The sequence below is a fragment of the Strongylocentrotus purpuratus genome, unplaced genomic scaffold, assembly GCF_000002235.5.
Source record: "Strongylocentrotus purpuratus isolate Spur 01 unplaced genomic scaffold, Spur_5.0 spur5_contig_823, whole genome shotgun sequence".
NCBI lineage: Eukaryota > Metazoa > Echinodermata > Echinoidea > Camarodonta > Strongylocentrotidae > Strongylocentrotus > Strongylocentrotus purpuratus.
This window is the reverse complement of record NW_022145528.1, coordinates 769,102-784,976: the sequence shown is the minus strand read 5'-3', so window position 1 is coordinate 784,976 and position 15,875 is coordinate 769,102. Positions and strand designations below refer to the sequence as shown.

The 15,875-nt window shown below is 39.2% G+C and overlaps 1 protein-coding gene across 1 annotated transcript; it reads right to left on the bottom strand.

The window, feature by feature from the left end:
* Positions 1-10,825: 10,825 nt before the first annotated feature.
* Positions 10,826-14,854, bottom strand: LOC373385 (myc protein). The gene is given in 3 exon segments (NM_214579.2): positions 10,826-11,712; positions 13,219-13,964; positions 14,769-14,854. Coding segments are annotated over 2 exon segments (1,302 nt in total). The 5' UTR covers positions 13,853-13,964; positions 14,769-14,854; the 3' UTR covers positions 10,826-11,044.
* Between the last annotated feature and the right edge of the window lie 1,021 nt (positions 14,855-15,875).

The window sequence follows — 15,875 nt, the reverse complement described above, 5'->3', positions numbered from 1 at the left end:
TGCACCGCAGACTAATGACAGTGTAATGTACATACCACGGGGCTCAATGGCACGTAGTATTAATATGCACACCTGAAACCGATACTGATCGACTGCACTGGCGATAGAAAGAAAAGCGCGGGAAATCTCACCATCGTAATAATATAATGGATGCCGCAATTTCACGAGCTCAGAGTTTGATAATGAGCTAGATCTCTCTCTTCCCTCGACACTTTCGAGTCACTCATTAAGGATGCTTAATCTCCCCCTCTCTCTCTTCTTTCATCATGCAGTCTCCCTCTCTTTCTCTCTCTCTCCTTCTCATTCTCTCCCTCCCACTTCTTTCATTTTTCCCTCATATAATCTTAATTTCCCCGAAACCGTCACAAGCGACTTTCAACCAAGCCGTATTATTGATGGGGGAAATAGTATATGTAAAGAATAATTGATGAGTGGGATCGAAACAAAAAATGTACATGTGGCATACGTAATACAAATAATTAATGTTCTATATCATCAGTCAAACCTACGTTTTCTTTCGCTAAAAAATGATACTAAGCCCACCCCCTCAAAACAATGTATCAGTAGGCCGTACATAGTATTGTAGCCACAATTTGGTGATAATGATAATTTTGTTTACCAAGGGAAGCCTCATCACTCATCAGCATCAATGTTGTTCTTCCTGAGAGGAGAGCAATTACACCTGGGTGGATAGTGGCAAATGTGGATTAATGTCTTGCCAAAGGACGCTAGTGCCAGGGTGGGATTCGAATCCCCAACTCTACTAGGGTAAATCTTCGATGAAATATCTAACGAAACAAAAGCAAGGATGCTGTGAAAATCTCTCAAAACACAATATTGCATTTCAAGGCGATGGTTGTAAAAATTCTACTAACATAATTATTTATAAAGAATAGTCGTGAATTCTAGTTTTTAAACACACTCGTTTGTTGTATCAAAATGATAAATTTGATTGCTATTCAAATTAGAATTTAGATTCATCCATTTTTCAACACACCCCATCCCCCAAACGAACATGACTCCGTGAACGACTTTCAATAAACTCGGAACTTTCTCGTCTGTCGGCGACAGCTGATATTAGTATAAAATAATTTTTAAAATAATATTATTTGATTTCATTATAGTTGCTTTGAAAATTCTAAGAATATCGTACATTAGGAAAATTTGTAATTATCTGATTGTTCTAAATATAATTAATCTTTACTTTCATCATGAATTGGCTTACATGTTCAAAGGATTATGTCTATTGTGTAATGATTTTCTTATACTGTCATAATTAGGGTCTGAATTTTAAAGGCTAGATAACAGCTGATCGGGAAGTTGTGGCTGAATGCGCGCGTCGATTCATCGAATGAGTCAGAAAGTATACACCCGGGTGAATCAAAATATATAATTTCTCACCAATTCGGTGGAAAACAGTCATCATTTTCACTCCTTCTTTGCTTACCAGTTTCGTGAACTTAACCTAACTTGACTGCATCGTCATCTGTTGATAGATGTAGTATGATGAGCAAGGGGGAGGAAACGATTTTCATGACATTTTTTTTGCTTTTGAATTTCACCTGCGCTGTTCCGAGCATGCATGAATAATTGATGGGACACAAATGGATGCTAGCCTGCGGGATATGAATTACATTTTTATATTACAATAATGTTAATGAAAATTTGTATGCTATATATAATTATTAGACGCATACTTATATCACACAGCAATGATACACTAATATGATTTGTTCAAGGAATTTTGCTGCAATTATAACAAATGTACAATATTGGTATTATTGTTTTGGTTTCCGACGTTAATGGTATATCAGGCCGTAATGCTTTTCTTTGAAATAATCACAATATTTCTGTTAGCAATTAGTGATGTCCTATTATGCATTACTAGGTGAATACAAGGGGGGGGGGCACCGATGAACGGAGGGGTACGATGGGCGCACTTTCCTCAAATCAACGAAGTATGACATGATGTAGGATTTTCACATTTTTACTGTAAAAAATGTGAGAGGTTTTCAGATTTCTATTGCTAACCGATAATTTCAAAATAAGTATTAAAAGGCAGTTCCTCTAGAAAAGGGTAGATGAATTATCAAAATTTCCTATTTACAATGTGAAAGAGGAAGTTTCTGTCTTAATCTTAAAATCCAGTACAAAAGAAGATAAATGTTTGACATTTTCAAAAATACATACAATGTTTATTCGTTGAAAAAATACTTGATTTCGGGTTAATGTAAAATATGTTTAAAGTCCCTACTTCCGCTCTAAAAAACGATAACGAAAATGACACACAGAATAAAGCCCCCATGACCCATATGCATTTTTGGCGTATGAACTCCGATGAACTCTCGGTAAGTTGAATTATGTGTATTTATCATACATCTCCGAATTAATTTGAACTTGTAGAAAAAGAAGATAAGGACGACGATTAAGGTGGGTATTGTGGGAGGGGTGAGGGGAAATACTGTCATTTTCTTTTCACGCCCCTTTACACCATGAAAGGCTCGTTTTTATTTTATTTTTCACTTTAATTTACTATACGTGCCCCAACACACCTCGTAGCTACTCCACATACAGCCCTTAAACACAATGATCATGATCTGATACCGACTCCTGCACGTCCAAATCGTATACAACATTAATAATCATATCATTATATACGATAGACCAATAGACCTTATGAAATAGATATCCATGATATGCCTTGACACCCCTCCCCACCATGCATACATGCACCACATCCAAGGCGGAGGAGGGAGGGATGGGGGTTGGGCGGGGCGGTGAAACGATTATTTAAAAAATGAGTGATTCAGTCATGATGAAGGTATTGTTAACTTGGTCCAAAAAAAAATAAAAAATAATGCAATGAGAGCACAGACGTAGATGTATACCGTGCTTGTAAACGAAAACCACCAAAGTGTGTATGTGTGTGTGTGTGTGTGTGTGTGGGGGGGGGGGTGGGGGAGGGGAGGGGTCCCCCGTTCCCCCGTCAGTGCAGTGGTCATCGATAACGTTTTCTTTCGCCGCGTCCAGACATCAACAGAGTTCGTTCAGGGGGTAGCCAGGTTATGTACACTGAACTCTAATGCTTTGTTTAAATTAGGTATCAACATTTCAATCACCACGGCGTGTTTAAGTGGTCACTTCGTTGGACACGTAGCCTCTACACGATCTCGAGTATGATGAGGGTATCTTGCGATGGCGTATAGCTTGAGTCCACCCATGCAGGGGCACGTGAACGAATAGGTGGGGCGGGGGAGGGGAGGGGTGATACCGCTCTTTATAAAATGAGAATTTACAAGGCCACTGATTAGATTAGTGCTGGAGGTGGTCCAGGCATGCTCTTTTCTCATTCTTTTCCCCTTCTTCCCCTTCTCCTTTATTCGTTTTCGCTTTTTCTATATTTCTATTTTACACCAGTCAGTGGGAGGGAAGGGGAAAGGGAAAGGGGCGGGGGGGGGGGGGGGGGGGGTCACGTCTCCCATGCCTACTGGATCCGCCACTGTGGTTTTGCCCGTATACTAAGCATTCGATTACTATACACCAGTCGGTTTGACTGATATAATACTCTGAGTGGGTCACCTGTTCGAATCGCGAGAGATGGGGGCAAACTGAATCCAGATTTGATATTTTATGCAATTCCATTTATTGGGGGGGGGGGGGGGTGGTGGTAAAATAAAACAGGATCAAATCGATGGAGTATAGAGTGATGTTCCTGTAGTTATACATTTAAAGGTACTATGTCCCTTTTGCAGCCAACCTCAAATTCTGTAGAACTTTGCAGGAATTATGAATATGTCATGTATGTCCTATCTGTGAAATTTAAACGATAGCAGTGTCCTCATATTCAAATTATGCAAGTAAACCCGTTTACTTGCTAGACTTCACTGTCAGACACTATTGAGTGACTGACTGGCTTTTTTTTCTTCTTTGGTAATAACAAACATGAAAAGAGTTGTAAAGGGTACATGAGCATTTGTCTACATCAATAACCCACTTCTTGTGATGGCCAAGATTAAACTGATTGAATCTTTGCGCAGCATAAAATGTATGACCATTCGGTACAATTGTCTGAAAATCAAGACTATTTATTACTTTGGGGCTCTATAGCCCTAAAGTCGATTTGACAACTAATAGTCATTATTTTTCCACTTGATGACATTTTCAAGCCCCACCTTTTTTAGGGAAGTTCTACATAAGTATTATCTTTCAAATGCAGTTGGAATTTAACTTTTTCATTTTTTTGGCCTGCAAATGGGACATAGTTAGTACCTTTAAAGTAGAACATGTATGATTGGACATCTTTTACGACTGTTCTTTTGAAAATCACAAACCTAATAATTTTTGTAATAGAATGTTATGCGGTTTCTGTTTAATAATTTCAATTAGGAGAATAAAATAAATACTTAAAAAAACACAAAAAACAGGGAGACTCTTTTGTGCCAGCTTTGGCATGTACGTTATAAACCCGGCTAAGCTAACAATAATGATCATAAAATAAGATTTTGTACAAGAATAAACCGAGTTTCGGAATAAATTTCACATATTTTGTATTTAGTTGACGATTTTAGGAAGTTCCTGCACTGTTAAGAAAAGTATCTTTGAGGAGGGGTACATGGAGCATGAAGCACCCCAACCCCCAAAAGAAGAATAAAATAAGCAGATTAAAGAAGGGTTATGAGAACATGTACGTGTGTATAGATTATACGAGCCCTATACCATACCTACTCCTCAGTCGATCGCCGTGTTCACTCGCATTTCAGTGCCCCCCTACCATGACACCAGTGCACGAACCCCCTAAAAGCTGAACCTACGCCTATGCCACTAGCACTGAGCATGATTAAATCGGAAATCAAAGTATCAAAGTACGCGTAGATGACATCCGATTTGCGCGCTCCCCGATCCATGGACATTCCTCTGTGGTCATTAACCTTTGCGCGCTTGTAACTATAAAGTAGTTCCAGTTTCAGCGCGCGTTTTCTACTCTTTTTTGGCGCGCCTCAATTATTATCGGGCTAGTCAAGACTACTGTATTACGCGGGACGCGCGTTTCCGTTTTACACCCTGCCCTAGGCTTTTCGGCAAGAAATTACACGAAACATGCTGTATCCGAAGTCTAAGTTTGTTTATATCGACGTCAAGAATAGCGAAGCCAAAGCTTATGTACAATTTCAATTGGGGATGCGAGGGTCTTCTTGTTCAAGACGGTTTTCCCGATATATTATTGTTTTGTTATCGCTGGGCTAAATTTTGCGAGCTGATCACGCATCCTCACGCTCTTAGAGTATTGCGTATTAATGGATAAAAATAAATGATACGACTAGGAAGATCAACTAGTATAGAGAGTTAGCTAGCGCTGCGTGACGTTTTCAGAGTTCTGGTGGTGTGCAGAGCGCCGAGGCAAGATGTGGACGACTAGACTCCGAATACCAGTCGGTTTGTAAAATTTTATTGGAGAAAAGCCTAGGGCAGGGTGTAAAACGGAAACGCGCACGCGGGACAATGTAAAATTTGCCCTCAATTCTACTCATATTTTTTCTATGTTTACATCACTTTATGAAGTTTCGAGTACGAGAGTTAATTGATTGTTCACTAAAATAAATTACAGTAGAAAAATATGAAATGGGATATTTTCATTAATGATTGTAGGGTTAAATTAGTGTGCCAATAGGAAGTTATCAAAACAAGAAATATTTCTTTGGTTGAGTGAAATGACAAAGGTACGACAAAAATTATTTTTAGTTTTCACTTGGGTCTAATTTTTTTTTTTCGGTGTCAGCTTATAATTCAAATCTTTGTTTTAATATATTTTATAATTAATTTTTTGGAGAAAGACGATTGAACTTTTAAGAGAAGTAATTAGCAATAAATACATGCAATGTAACTGACAAACTATTAATAGCAGAAAGTGATAAATGAACAAATAACTACTGCGGTGGAGAGATAGAGCGGAGATAGAGCCGGAGATGGAGGAGAGGAAATAAGATGGGGGGTGGGGTGGGGAGAGAGAGAGAGATGAGCTAGCATTCTACAGGGAGGGAGGAATGGACGTAGAGAGGGAGATAGAGAGGGAATGACAGAGGGAGGGAGAGAGATTTCGGCCAAAAATTGGGCAAAAAAACCCCGAAGAATATAAGGAAGAGTAAAGGCCGGTAGCCCAAACTCATGTCAATGAATTACTACACGCGTGCCAATACGGCACATGAGAGATCATGAAAATGGCATTTAGCGCGCAAGCCGCAAATGTATCAAATTGACAAAACGCGCAATTTGGATCCACGTGTTTCTGTGTATAGGGCGTGAAAAAGTCAAAAAGGGGTAAGTGGGCGTGGCATTTGTGTATACGGCTAGATCGCGCTCGTAACCGTGGGAAATATAAATGTAAACAAAAACATTGAGAAATTGAAGTCATATTATGACCTACAGGTTTGCGTATGATTACAAAAATTCTTTTGGCCGAATTCGACACCAAACTTCTTAGGCTTGATCAATTTTAGTATTTGAAGTAAATTTTCGAGTGATTTTTGTTGTAGAATCTTTGAAGTCTGAATGAATCATGTACGTAGCAGTCTACATGCTTAAAGTGGGCAGGTTGAATTATCATAACTTATACAATGAAAATGCGTAAACAAATGTTGCAGAACATCATAAAAGCTATAAAAAAAACTAAACAAAATATAGAATCATATACAACTTAAGCTTAGATTCTCCATTTCTCTCTACTTTATAATGCTGATGTATTTATAAAAAAATGAACCACTTGGTGTTTAAGATAGAGAGTCTTGATAATAGGCAGTCTAAAGAATTCCAAATAGGCGTGTTGTATTCCTAATTCCTCATGGGGTTTATTTACATGTATTTGCTTCATTAAATGATGTGATATGTTGTCAAATATTGTAATGCTTAGAAAACTTGTAGTTGTACTGTGATTGTTTTTTCTTCATAAAACTGTTCGACCCGGGGCCTACTGGTCGGTAAATGAAAATACATGTGTAACGAAAGAAGAATTTTTGGAAAATATGGTAAAGTGAGTGCATGGAAGAGTGATAAATACAGCCTTGCGAAGAACGACAAGGTGAGATAGATGGGTAGATAGATAGGTGGAGAGAGAGATGTGAGAATGAGAGGAAGAATTAAGGAGAAAGGGAGAGAAACAGAAAGAGGGAGGGGAGAGAGAGAGAGAGAGAGAGAAAGAGAGAGAATAGAGATAGAGAGATAAGAAATAGAGAGAAGGGAGAGAGAGGAACGAGAGAGAGAGAGAGAGAGAGAGAGAAGGACGAGAGAGAGAGAAGAGAGAGGAACGAGATAGAGGAAAACAAGAGAAAGAGAGAGAAAGAAAGAGAGAAGGGGGAACGGAAGGTGGACAGACAGAAAGACAGAAAGAGGGAGATGGATAAGTCTAGAGATTATGGAGGGAGAGAGAGTGGTGGAAGACCGTGAAATAGAGAGACAGAAAGATGGAAAGAGAAAGATTGATAAGAAACTACAGAGGTAGAGAGAGGAGACAAAGAAAAAAATGAGGCAGAGAGAGAGAGAGAGAGAAGAGAGACAGGGGTAGTGGATTGAAATTAAAGACATTCATCACTTGCGCTTCTTGGGAGAATAAAACCTTATTACAAGAATAATAATGGGATTGCTTCGCCTGACATTTAAATGACCCTTTAAGAACCTGGCTTTGAATATAACGGGACCACTTCCAACGACATTCCAAAGCCAAGCACGGTGCTATTATACAATTGACAGAGCGTACCCTAATTACGTATTACAATATCTATTCAATTGTATTACGTAACAGTCAATGCCGGATTGCCAAGTAAGCAGGTGACGTAACAGATTTTGAATACAGGGGTTCAACTAGTTGGGGGAAGTCTTTAATTTGTATGCACTGGCTTTCTGTTCCGTTAGAGTAAATGAGGTACTGTACATGTAAATCTAATTTGTAAATCAATTGTTTTCATTCTCCTTTATCCCCACAGTATTTTTGTTATGTTGATGATACATGTAAGACATTTATGTCCGTCATAAATGTGAAAGCTATTGTTATCAGTCATTAGATTACATCATCATCATCATTGCGTGTTTATATGGCATGATTCACCAAAATAACTAGCCATGTCAACTGTCCTATTATCATAAGAATCATCAATAACGTTATTTCATTCACCATCATCATTAGTGTCAACCTCACGATTAATACGGCGTAGTAAGAATCCAGACACTGAAGGGGGCACCTGTTTATTGGAGAAGGGGGGGGGGGTATACTAGAGAGTAGAGATACTGGATGGATTTAATGCGAGAGGGTAAAAGACCATCGAATGAGGGGATGATCTGGAAGGGGTCGTTATTTGCCCCTTCCCATAACTTTCTTCCCTCCTATTTTCATTTCTTTTCTTCATTCTTTGTGTTTTATTGCTGCTGTTGTTGTTGTTGTTGTTGTTGTTTTTTTTGGGAGGGGGGGGGGCAGTTCATACGATAATGCATGTAAATACCATGTTCATGAAAGGCATATGATCATAATGGCACCATTATCATCATTTCAGTCTCCATAGTAACCAAAATTATCACCCCCATACGCCCTGATTGGCATCCCTCTCTTCCATTACATCATCCTTTTTCATCTGTATTACCCCCCTGCCCCCCTCCCCCTCATTATAACATTTACGCTCATGGGTGGCACGGTTATTATGATGATCAACTTAATTTATCATCATCAGGACCAATGCCATCTCCCTCATTATACTTGGTTTATACATGTACATTATTTCTCGTTCAGACATCCTTATATTATTATTTATCTTTCCTGGAAACGAGTCAGAAAGGAGGAGAGAAATGAAAGGAAAGGAGAGAGAAGAGAAGAGAGAGAGAGAAAGAGAAAGTAAGAAGGAGAGAGAAGGTGTAGAGAGCGAGTGAAGGAGGGTTTATAGATGAAAGATAAAAAGCTTTACGAAGACTATTTCGCATTATGAGGAATCCACAATATATTTTATTCACCCGTAACTGATTGTGTTTTCAATAGCCAAAAAGCCAACTGATAGAATGGTTGGAGAAAGTGAAAATATGAATAAGATAAAAGGCATCGACGTTAAATCCTTTAAATATATAATCCAAATACTACGATTTGCCTTTTGTAAATGTTACATAACATTTCTCTTTTACTCTCGCTTATCTCCCTTCACTTTCACTATCCAATTTCCCCTTTTCTCCTACTTTGAATATAACTGTCACACTATCTCGTCGCCCGCATACCACACCCCCTCCGTACCCTCCACACACGAGTACCTTTACACACAAGTTCACAGTAGGGTCACTAGTAGATAAGCCCCTCATAACCGTCTGCATACCTCGCATTCAAAGACCCTCATGCATATTCATCAACGTCCGCACAAAGGCCCGACCCACGTGACACCCCGGCGCGGGCTTTTTTGTCTAAGCCCGCGACTCTCCCACGCAACGCTCTCCCAAACCCAAACAAACCTCTTGCGGTAACAGCTGTAGGAACCAAACAATGGAACAAAGACTCGTCGACAGGGCATTTAAATTTTCCATGTGATTTTCTTTTTCTTTTAATATTTTTTTTTGTAATAAGCAAAAATTTGGAAACTTCAGTACAAAGCATGAACACCTTTCTTAAGATCATGGTAACAAAAATGTAAATGATTTTGATTACATATTTTTTACTTTTCTTGAAAACAGTATATTTGTAAGAACGAGGACTGCAATGTTTGTAAACATTACTATGAGAATTACTACGTATACATGTATACAAAAACAAATATGCAGGGCTAGAAGTTAGAACGCTGTAAAATGCTAAATAGGAAAAAATCCAACACATTTGGTGATATCAATCTTCTGAAGGTTTAAAATATTGTTGAATAAAAAAAAATCCTTCTCAAATTTCCCAATCCACGAGTAATTTTTTAAAGAATGTATTAGAACTGTTCTTTCTCACTATGAAATGTGTTTTTCCACAGGAAAGAAGGAGATGATTCCCCTGAACGATTATTGAAAATGGGCTTTACTTTATACTTAAAAAACAAGGAAACTTGAGGGATCATTGTACCAGTCGTCAAATACCTGTCAAGGTTACAATACTTATTTGTGAAGTTCAAAAACCTTTGCTACTTTTCAAAGTCTTCTTATAACTAAATATATATCATGTAAATATACATTTTAACACGTATGTACAAAACTTATTCCATAGTCTTTCTTCATAGAACTTTTCAAGTCTCTCCTTTCTGTTATAGATTGTCTCTCTCTCTGTCAATAGAGTTTCTGTTAGAAATACACTATACAAATCTGATTTTATATCCTTTCTTTATCTCTGTTAAACCTTTGTAACTAGATGCCTTTCTGTAAACACTATCTTTCTCGACCCATGTCCATATATAAGCCTTTTCTCTGTATACATCCACTCCTATATATACAACGTCTATATGCTGCCAATCTTATATCATCGATACACTCACCTATTTGCCACCCAATAGCATGTAGCACTCCAAGATGGGCCAAAACTTATCTTGCCAATTTGTCACTTTGAAAATGGGGATACGTTGTTTTAAAAGAAAAAAAATATAAAAATGCACAGTACAGTATGATAAACCAATCCCCACCACATTAATACAATCAGCTAAGCTCAACTACTCCATAGAAGGGTTATACTGTCTTAGTACACATCACACAGACTATATAGTCAGGTGCTAGGCTAGGCATTCACTTTAAAAAAAAATAGCAAAACGGGTTATCAATATCAGTTTTTGTACAAACTTACAAAAAATCATTATCAAAAAGTGGAAGATAGATTTCATCGTCACAATTCAAAAGATAAAACATTTTTTTTAGTAAAAAAAAATAAAAATAAGAGAAACATGTTTCTACCCTTTTTTAACAAAGGGTAGTTGTATCAACTGACATAAAAGGTATAAAATAAAGGCAGTGCTCCTGGGTAAGTGGTCCAAATCCAATACGCTCAAAGAGGTAAAGTGTTCTCTATCGTAGAGTCTTATAGATAGTCATGTCCATGTGTAGCAGGGAACTCTGCCACGCCTAGTCACTTGGCCTCTTCTAATTGTCGCAACCGAAGGAGCAAAGCGTGGTGTCTCCTCTTGAGAGCGTTATGTGTCCTGGTGTGCGACTCTTCGTCAGCGTGGAGATGGTGTACATAGTCCGTGGCTTTCTTGAGGATCACGATCTTGGCTGCACGCTCTTGCGAGGCGAGCTCCGGCACCTGATCGCGGAGCTTGAAGAAACTGGTCCTGAGGTCTTCTCGTCTCCGCCTCTCGAGGACATTATGGTTGGCTCTGCGATCACAATCCTCAGAGTCTGACGAGTCCTGACTGCCGTGTCTGCTGCTCCCGCGACTACTCCCTCTACTGCTGTTCCTGTTGTAGGTTCTCTTTGATAAGCTCTTAGAGTGTTTCGTACTGTTGTTACTGCTTAAGGTGTTCTCCAACACTCGCTTCACATCCTCCAAGCTCACATGCTTTGCAAGGTTTATCTTGTTCAGTTTCTTCAGACCGGTGGTAGTCTTGAGACTGGTCGGTACTTTAGAGAGGATGGATTTGTTTGAGGAACAGCGCTTCACCACTTTGAACATTTGTGCACCATGGCCATGTTTTCGCGAATGTTTCGAGTGGCGTTTGATGATGATTGTTCTTGGTACATTATGTGAGGATGGCGGGCACTTCTTCTCAACTGTTACCACATCGATTTCTTCCTCTGCAAAATCAAAAAGAATGCACAAAAAGAAGGAAAAATTAATATACTGAAATACATCACAAGAACAAGTAAAAAAAATTGTCAATCTTAATATCAATTAAATCAATTGCAATATAATGCATATCAAGTTCTTTTCAAAATCTTGTGTCTATCTTCAACCAAATATTCTCCTATCACATACACCTGTCTGGGCCTCTTTAATAGCATTGCTGCGGTATTGCGCAATACTTATCTCGCACTGGCATGTATAGAATTTGGCGACCATTGTTCAGTTACACTGCGCGCACGCCCAAACACTGCACTGTTACTATACCCACAAAGGGTTTTGGGGAGAAGGTCGGCGAATTCACCATTTTTAAAGAACCCGGAAGTAAACAGTGTTGTGATATGATATAGTAAATACATGTAGGAGAACTTAGGAGAACTTATACTTATAGTACACGAGACAGCACTCAGAAGAACATCATTTTGAATTGTAAATGGACCTCGTACATTACTGTACCAGTTTAGCAATGACATTTATTTGATTTGCTGTTTATATAAATTTCCATCGAAACATGCTACACTTAAATGCAGGCATGCCATTAAAATTAATACAATTTGTGTGCAAGTGGTAGCATCTGGCAAGGTTTAGTATTGAACGCCCAGTCTTTGAACGCCCGACCTTTACTTCAGGGGAGCATTTTCCCGCGGTTCTAGATCAACTAGGCTATGTATGTGTTTCCTAATCAAATATTGCTCTATTCGTCTTCAACATTGTGCAATGTAGTTCCCAACAGCCATTTTGCCGCGCTAGCTGAATACGCACTCAGCCTAGCCGGGCAGCGGGCACAGCGCCAAATTTGAGTTAGGGAGTGAACACCGGTAGAATTGAGTCAGCACCAAGGCAATAGCATTGCACAGGGGTTGGAAAATATTTGTGACTTTTCCATGCCAGAGCGCCGTGATACAATTTCCCCCGTGTATCTTTTGGGATTGGGGTGAATTGCAAGGCAACCGGATGAGTTGGGCTTTGCCTGGTTTATTGCAAGCTTCCTGCCTACTCTGAAGCCCGCGACAAACAGGATTTTTGAACAACTTTCACAACAGTCAACAGGGTTAATAACCCGTTCATGACCATTTCTCTCAATTTGTTTTCTTCAATCTTTGAATAGTGAAAATTTAAGGACACGATGAAGGCTAAGAGTACATTAAATAAATGTCTTTACCACAAACATCTACACATCTCCCTAACAATCTCTTCACACGATTTGATACAAATATGGTTAGACAATTCTGTTCAAGTCAAAGAGAGACAAAAAATTCAATTTAGAGTCTAATGTCAAACAAAAAATTGATCACAATGACAGTGATGAAAACAAACTCTCCTCGGTTAAATATTTGTGCCCCCTCAAAAATAATGAAAGAATATTGATAAGGAAAATTAAAGGAGGTGAATTCAGATTGAAGTGAAGGCAAAAAAAAAAAATGAACCAAAAAAAAAAAAGAGAAAGGAAAAATATTCACCAGAATCAGATGGCGTCGTACTCGAGAAGTCCAGTCTGGTGTCACTGAGGGGGTAGGGGAACACTGATGTAGGGTCGACACATTCACCCGACGAAAAGTCGCCAGAGACTCCACCGGCTACTGACGAGTGGGCCGTAAGTCTACCGTTCTTAGCCGCCTTCTCTGCCTGCATCTGTCGCCGCCTCTCCTCGGCTTGAATAGCACTCCACATACAGTCTTGGATGAGAAAGTTCGATTTGTGGGAACCAATGTTAATTCTGGCAGGGCTAACGTTCCTGTGGGTGGTTGGTACTGTTGGCTTGTGATCGGGACCAACAAATGTTAAACTCTGTGTCATCCATACAGGCTCGTCTTCAAGAATCTCAGAGAGTACGCGTTGGAGTTTGTCAGAGTCCGCAAAGAGAGGGGCACTTATCCCCCCGCCCCCGCCGGTGTCCTCACCGTCGCTGCTGGGGTGAGATGGGCTCAGGGGTGGTGTGGGGAAAAACTCCAACTCCATATCGTCGAATTTCTTCCAGATGTCTTCGCTTGGCGTTGTCGAGTTGGGGGACGCAGCTGAGCCGTAGAACTCAACATCGTCGTTGATGAAACACTGCTTAAATGGGTCGAACTCTGAATCCACTGCCAGTGCCATTTTGCAGGTGATTCCGTGACTGGTGAGGTAGTGAATAACTTAGTTGCAAAATCTGCTAGTTGCAGTTATAAATCCAAGTATAAATTCCGATTAGAGTTTGACAAGGCAAATCCTGCAATAAAAGAAAAATAACATTTCAGTTAGAATTTATGATGATAAAAATTGGAAGTCGGCAAAGAAATAGCAACCAGTGCAATGCTATTTCGAGAACAGCTGATCGACCGCTTTGTTCACATGCCTAACTTTATGAGTGGCAAGGGTCGCACACACACACGATTTGCATCGGTGGTCTTCAAAGAGACCAAGCGAGATATTAAAGGTAGGCGGTCACAGTTGGGATGAACAAATCAAAATAATGTTACGACTTTAATCATGAAATTAAAACAATAAGATTAAACAAGGTATCATTCATATCTTAAGAAATAAATGTTTTCAAATACAAGTGTGCATTCAAAGATCATATGCAAGCAAAAATGATTAACGACTCGCAGTGCACAAGACACTGCACTGACTGTAATTTCACACACACATTATAACTGTCTGGGATGGTAGTGAGATTGAGATATTGCACTGTGCTGTGATAGACTAGATCTAGAATCTAGATCAATCAAGGCCAAACAAGATTAAAAAATTATTAAAAAATTACACAAGAACATTTGATTGCAAGTTACACAGCTAGTATAATCCACATAGATGTGGAAAGCAGAATTTAGTCCCCATCACAATTATTAACGTCTATGCTACCAAATAAAGATGAAAATAAGACGAGTTGATTTGTGAGAGTTGCGTAGTCCCGCACATACATTGAGGAGGAAATGAGAAGAGTTCATTCATTCTAAAAATCGCTGTACGTGAGCACATGAGACCCCGTATCGACGTGAAAACACAACTACACACAAGTGAAGAGAATACTTACGGAAATGTGCAAGAATATCCAACAACAGAAGCAAATTGACAAAGTATAATTCCAAAAACCCGACAAGGTTTGGCGATCTGCTGGTGAAACTACGCTCGACTCAGACAGAATGACCCAGACGAAGTATGTTCAGACGCAATATATTACTCTTGAGAAATACTACGGTACCGTGGACTATACGTATTACTCACAAGAGCATTATCGCACAAGCAATGCTTACATACATTACCCTTTTAAAAACCGCACCACAAGCGCTGAAGCTTGTATCGGCGCGCGACCGGGGGGTATTACTGCTATGTTCCGATCGATGGTGCGGACGTGATATTCATTTCCGAATCCAAGATAGCAGAAATTAGAAAATGTTTGAAATGTTTGAAAGCATGGAAAACATCTCGGTAGGAAATATTTTCGAGTCATGAGTGAGGAGCGATGGCTCAGTGGTAGAGCAGTGGCCTCGTAACCGGGAGGTCCCAGATTCGATAGTATACGTTAGTGCCCTTTGGTAAGGCATTATCCTCATTACCATAGTCCCTCGAAATTGAAATAAGAGAGATGGTTGGCATAAATGTAAAAATACTAGCACTAAAGATAAGGTAAAAGAAGAAGAAGACAAAAAAAAAAGAGAGATAGAGAAGCCATGTTTTAATTCCATTAAATTCGTCAAAATTCATTTTGTGTAAATACAATGGTAGACTGGTACACAACATTGTCAAGTTTATTCTGTCTCATTAACTAAACTTGCGAAGAAGCGATAAAGGATTACTTTACAAAATCTGGTAAATCACTTAGAGTCCAATACAATTTTCATATAACAAAATAACGATTGAAAAAAATATTTGTCTTATTTCCTAACGATCAGTAGTTTTCCTTTTGAAAGCTCTCTCAACGTTAAGAAAAGTTTTCATGTCGGTGGCACTATTAAATTCCACCTTACATCTAAAAATCAGTTGGTGTTTCCGTTTTATGGAAGATGTTTAAACCTGATACTTCCCTTTAAGCCGCTTAACAACACAATTAAGGCGAACGACATGTGTAATATGCGGAACACCCCCCGCGTACTATACTTGCGAGACAGGTGTAGCATACGGCCGTACAGTGATGATTTAT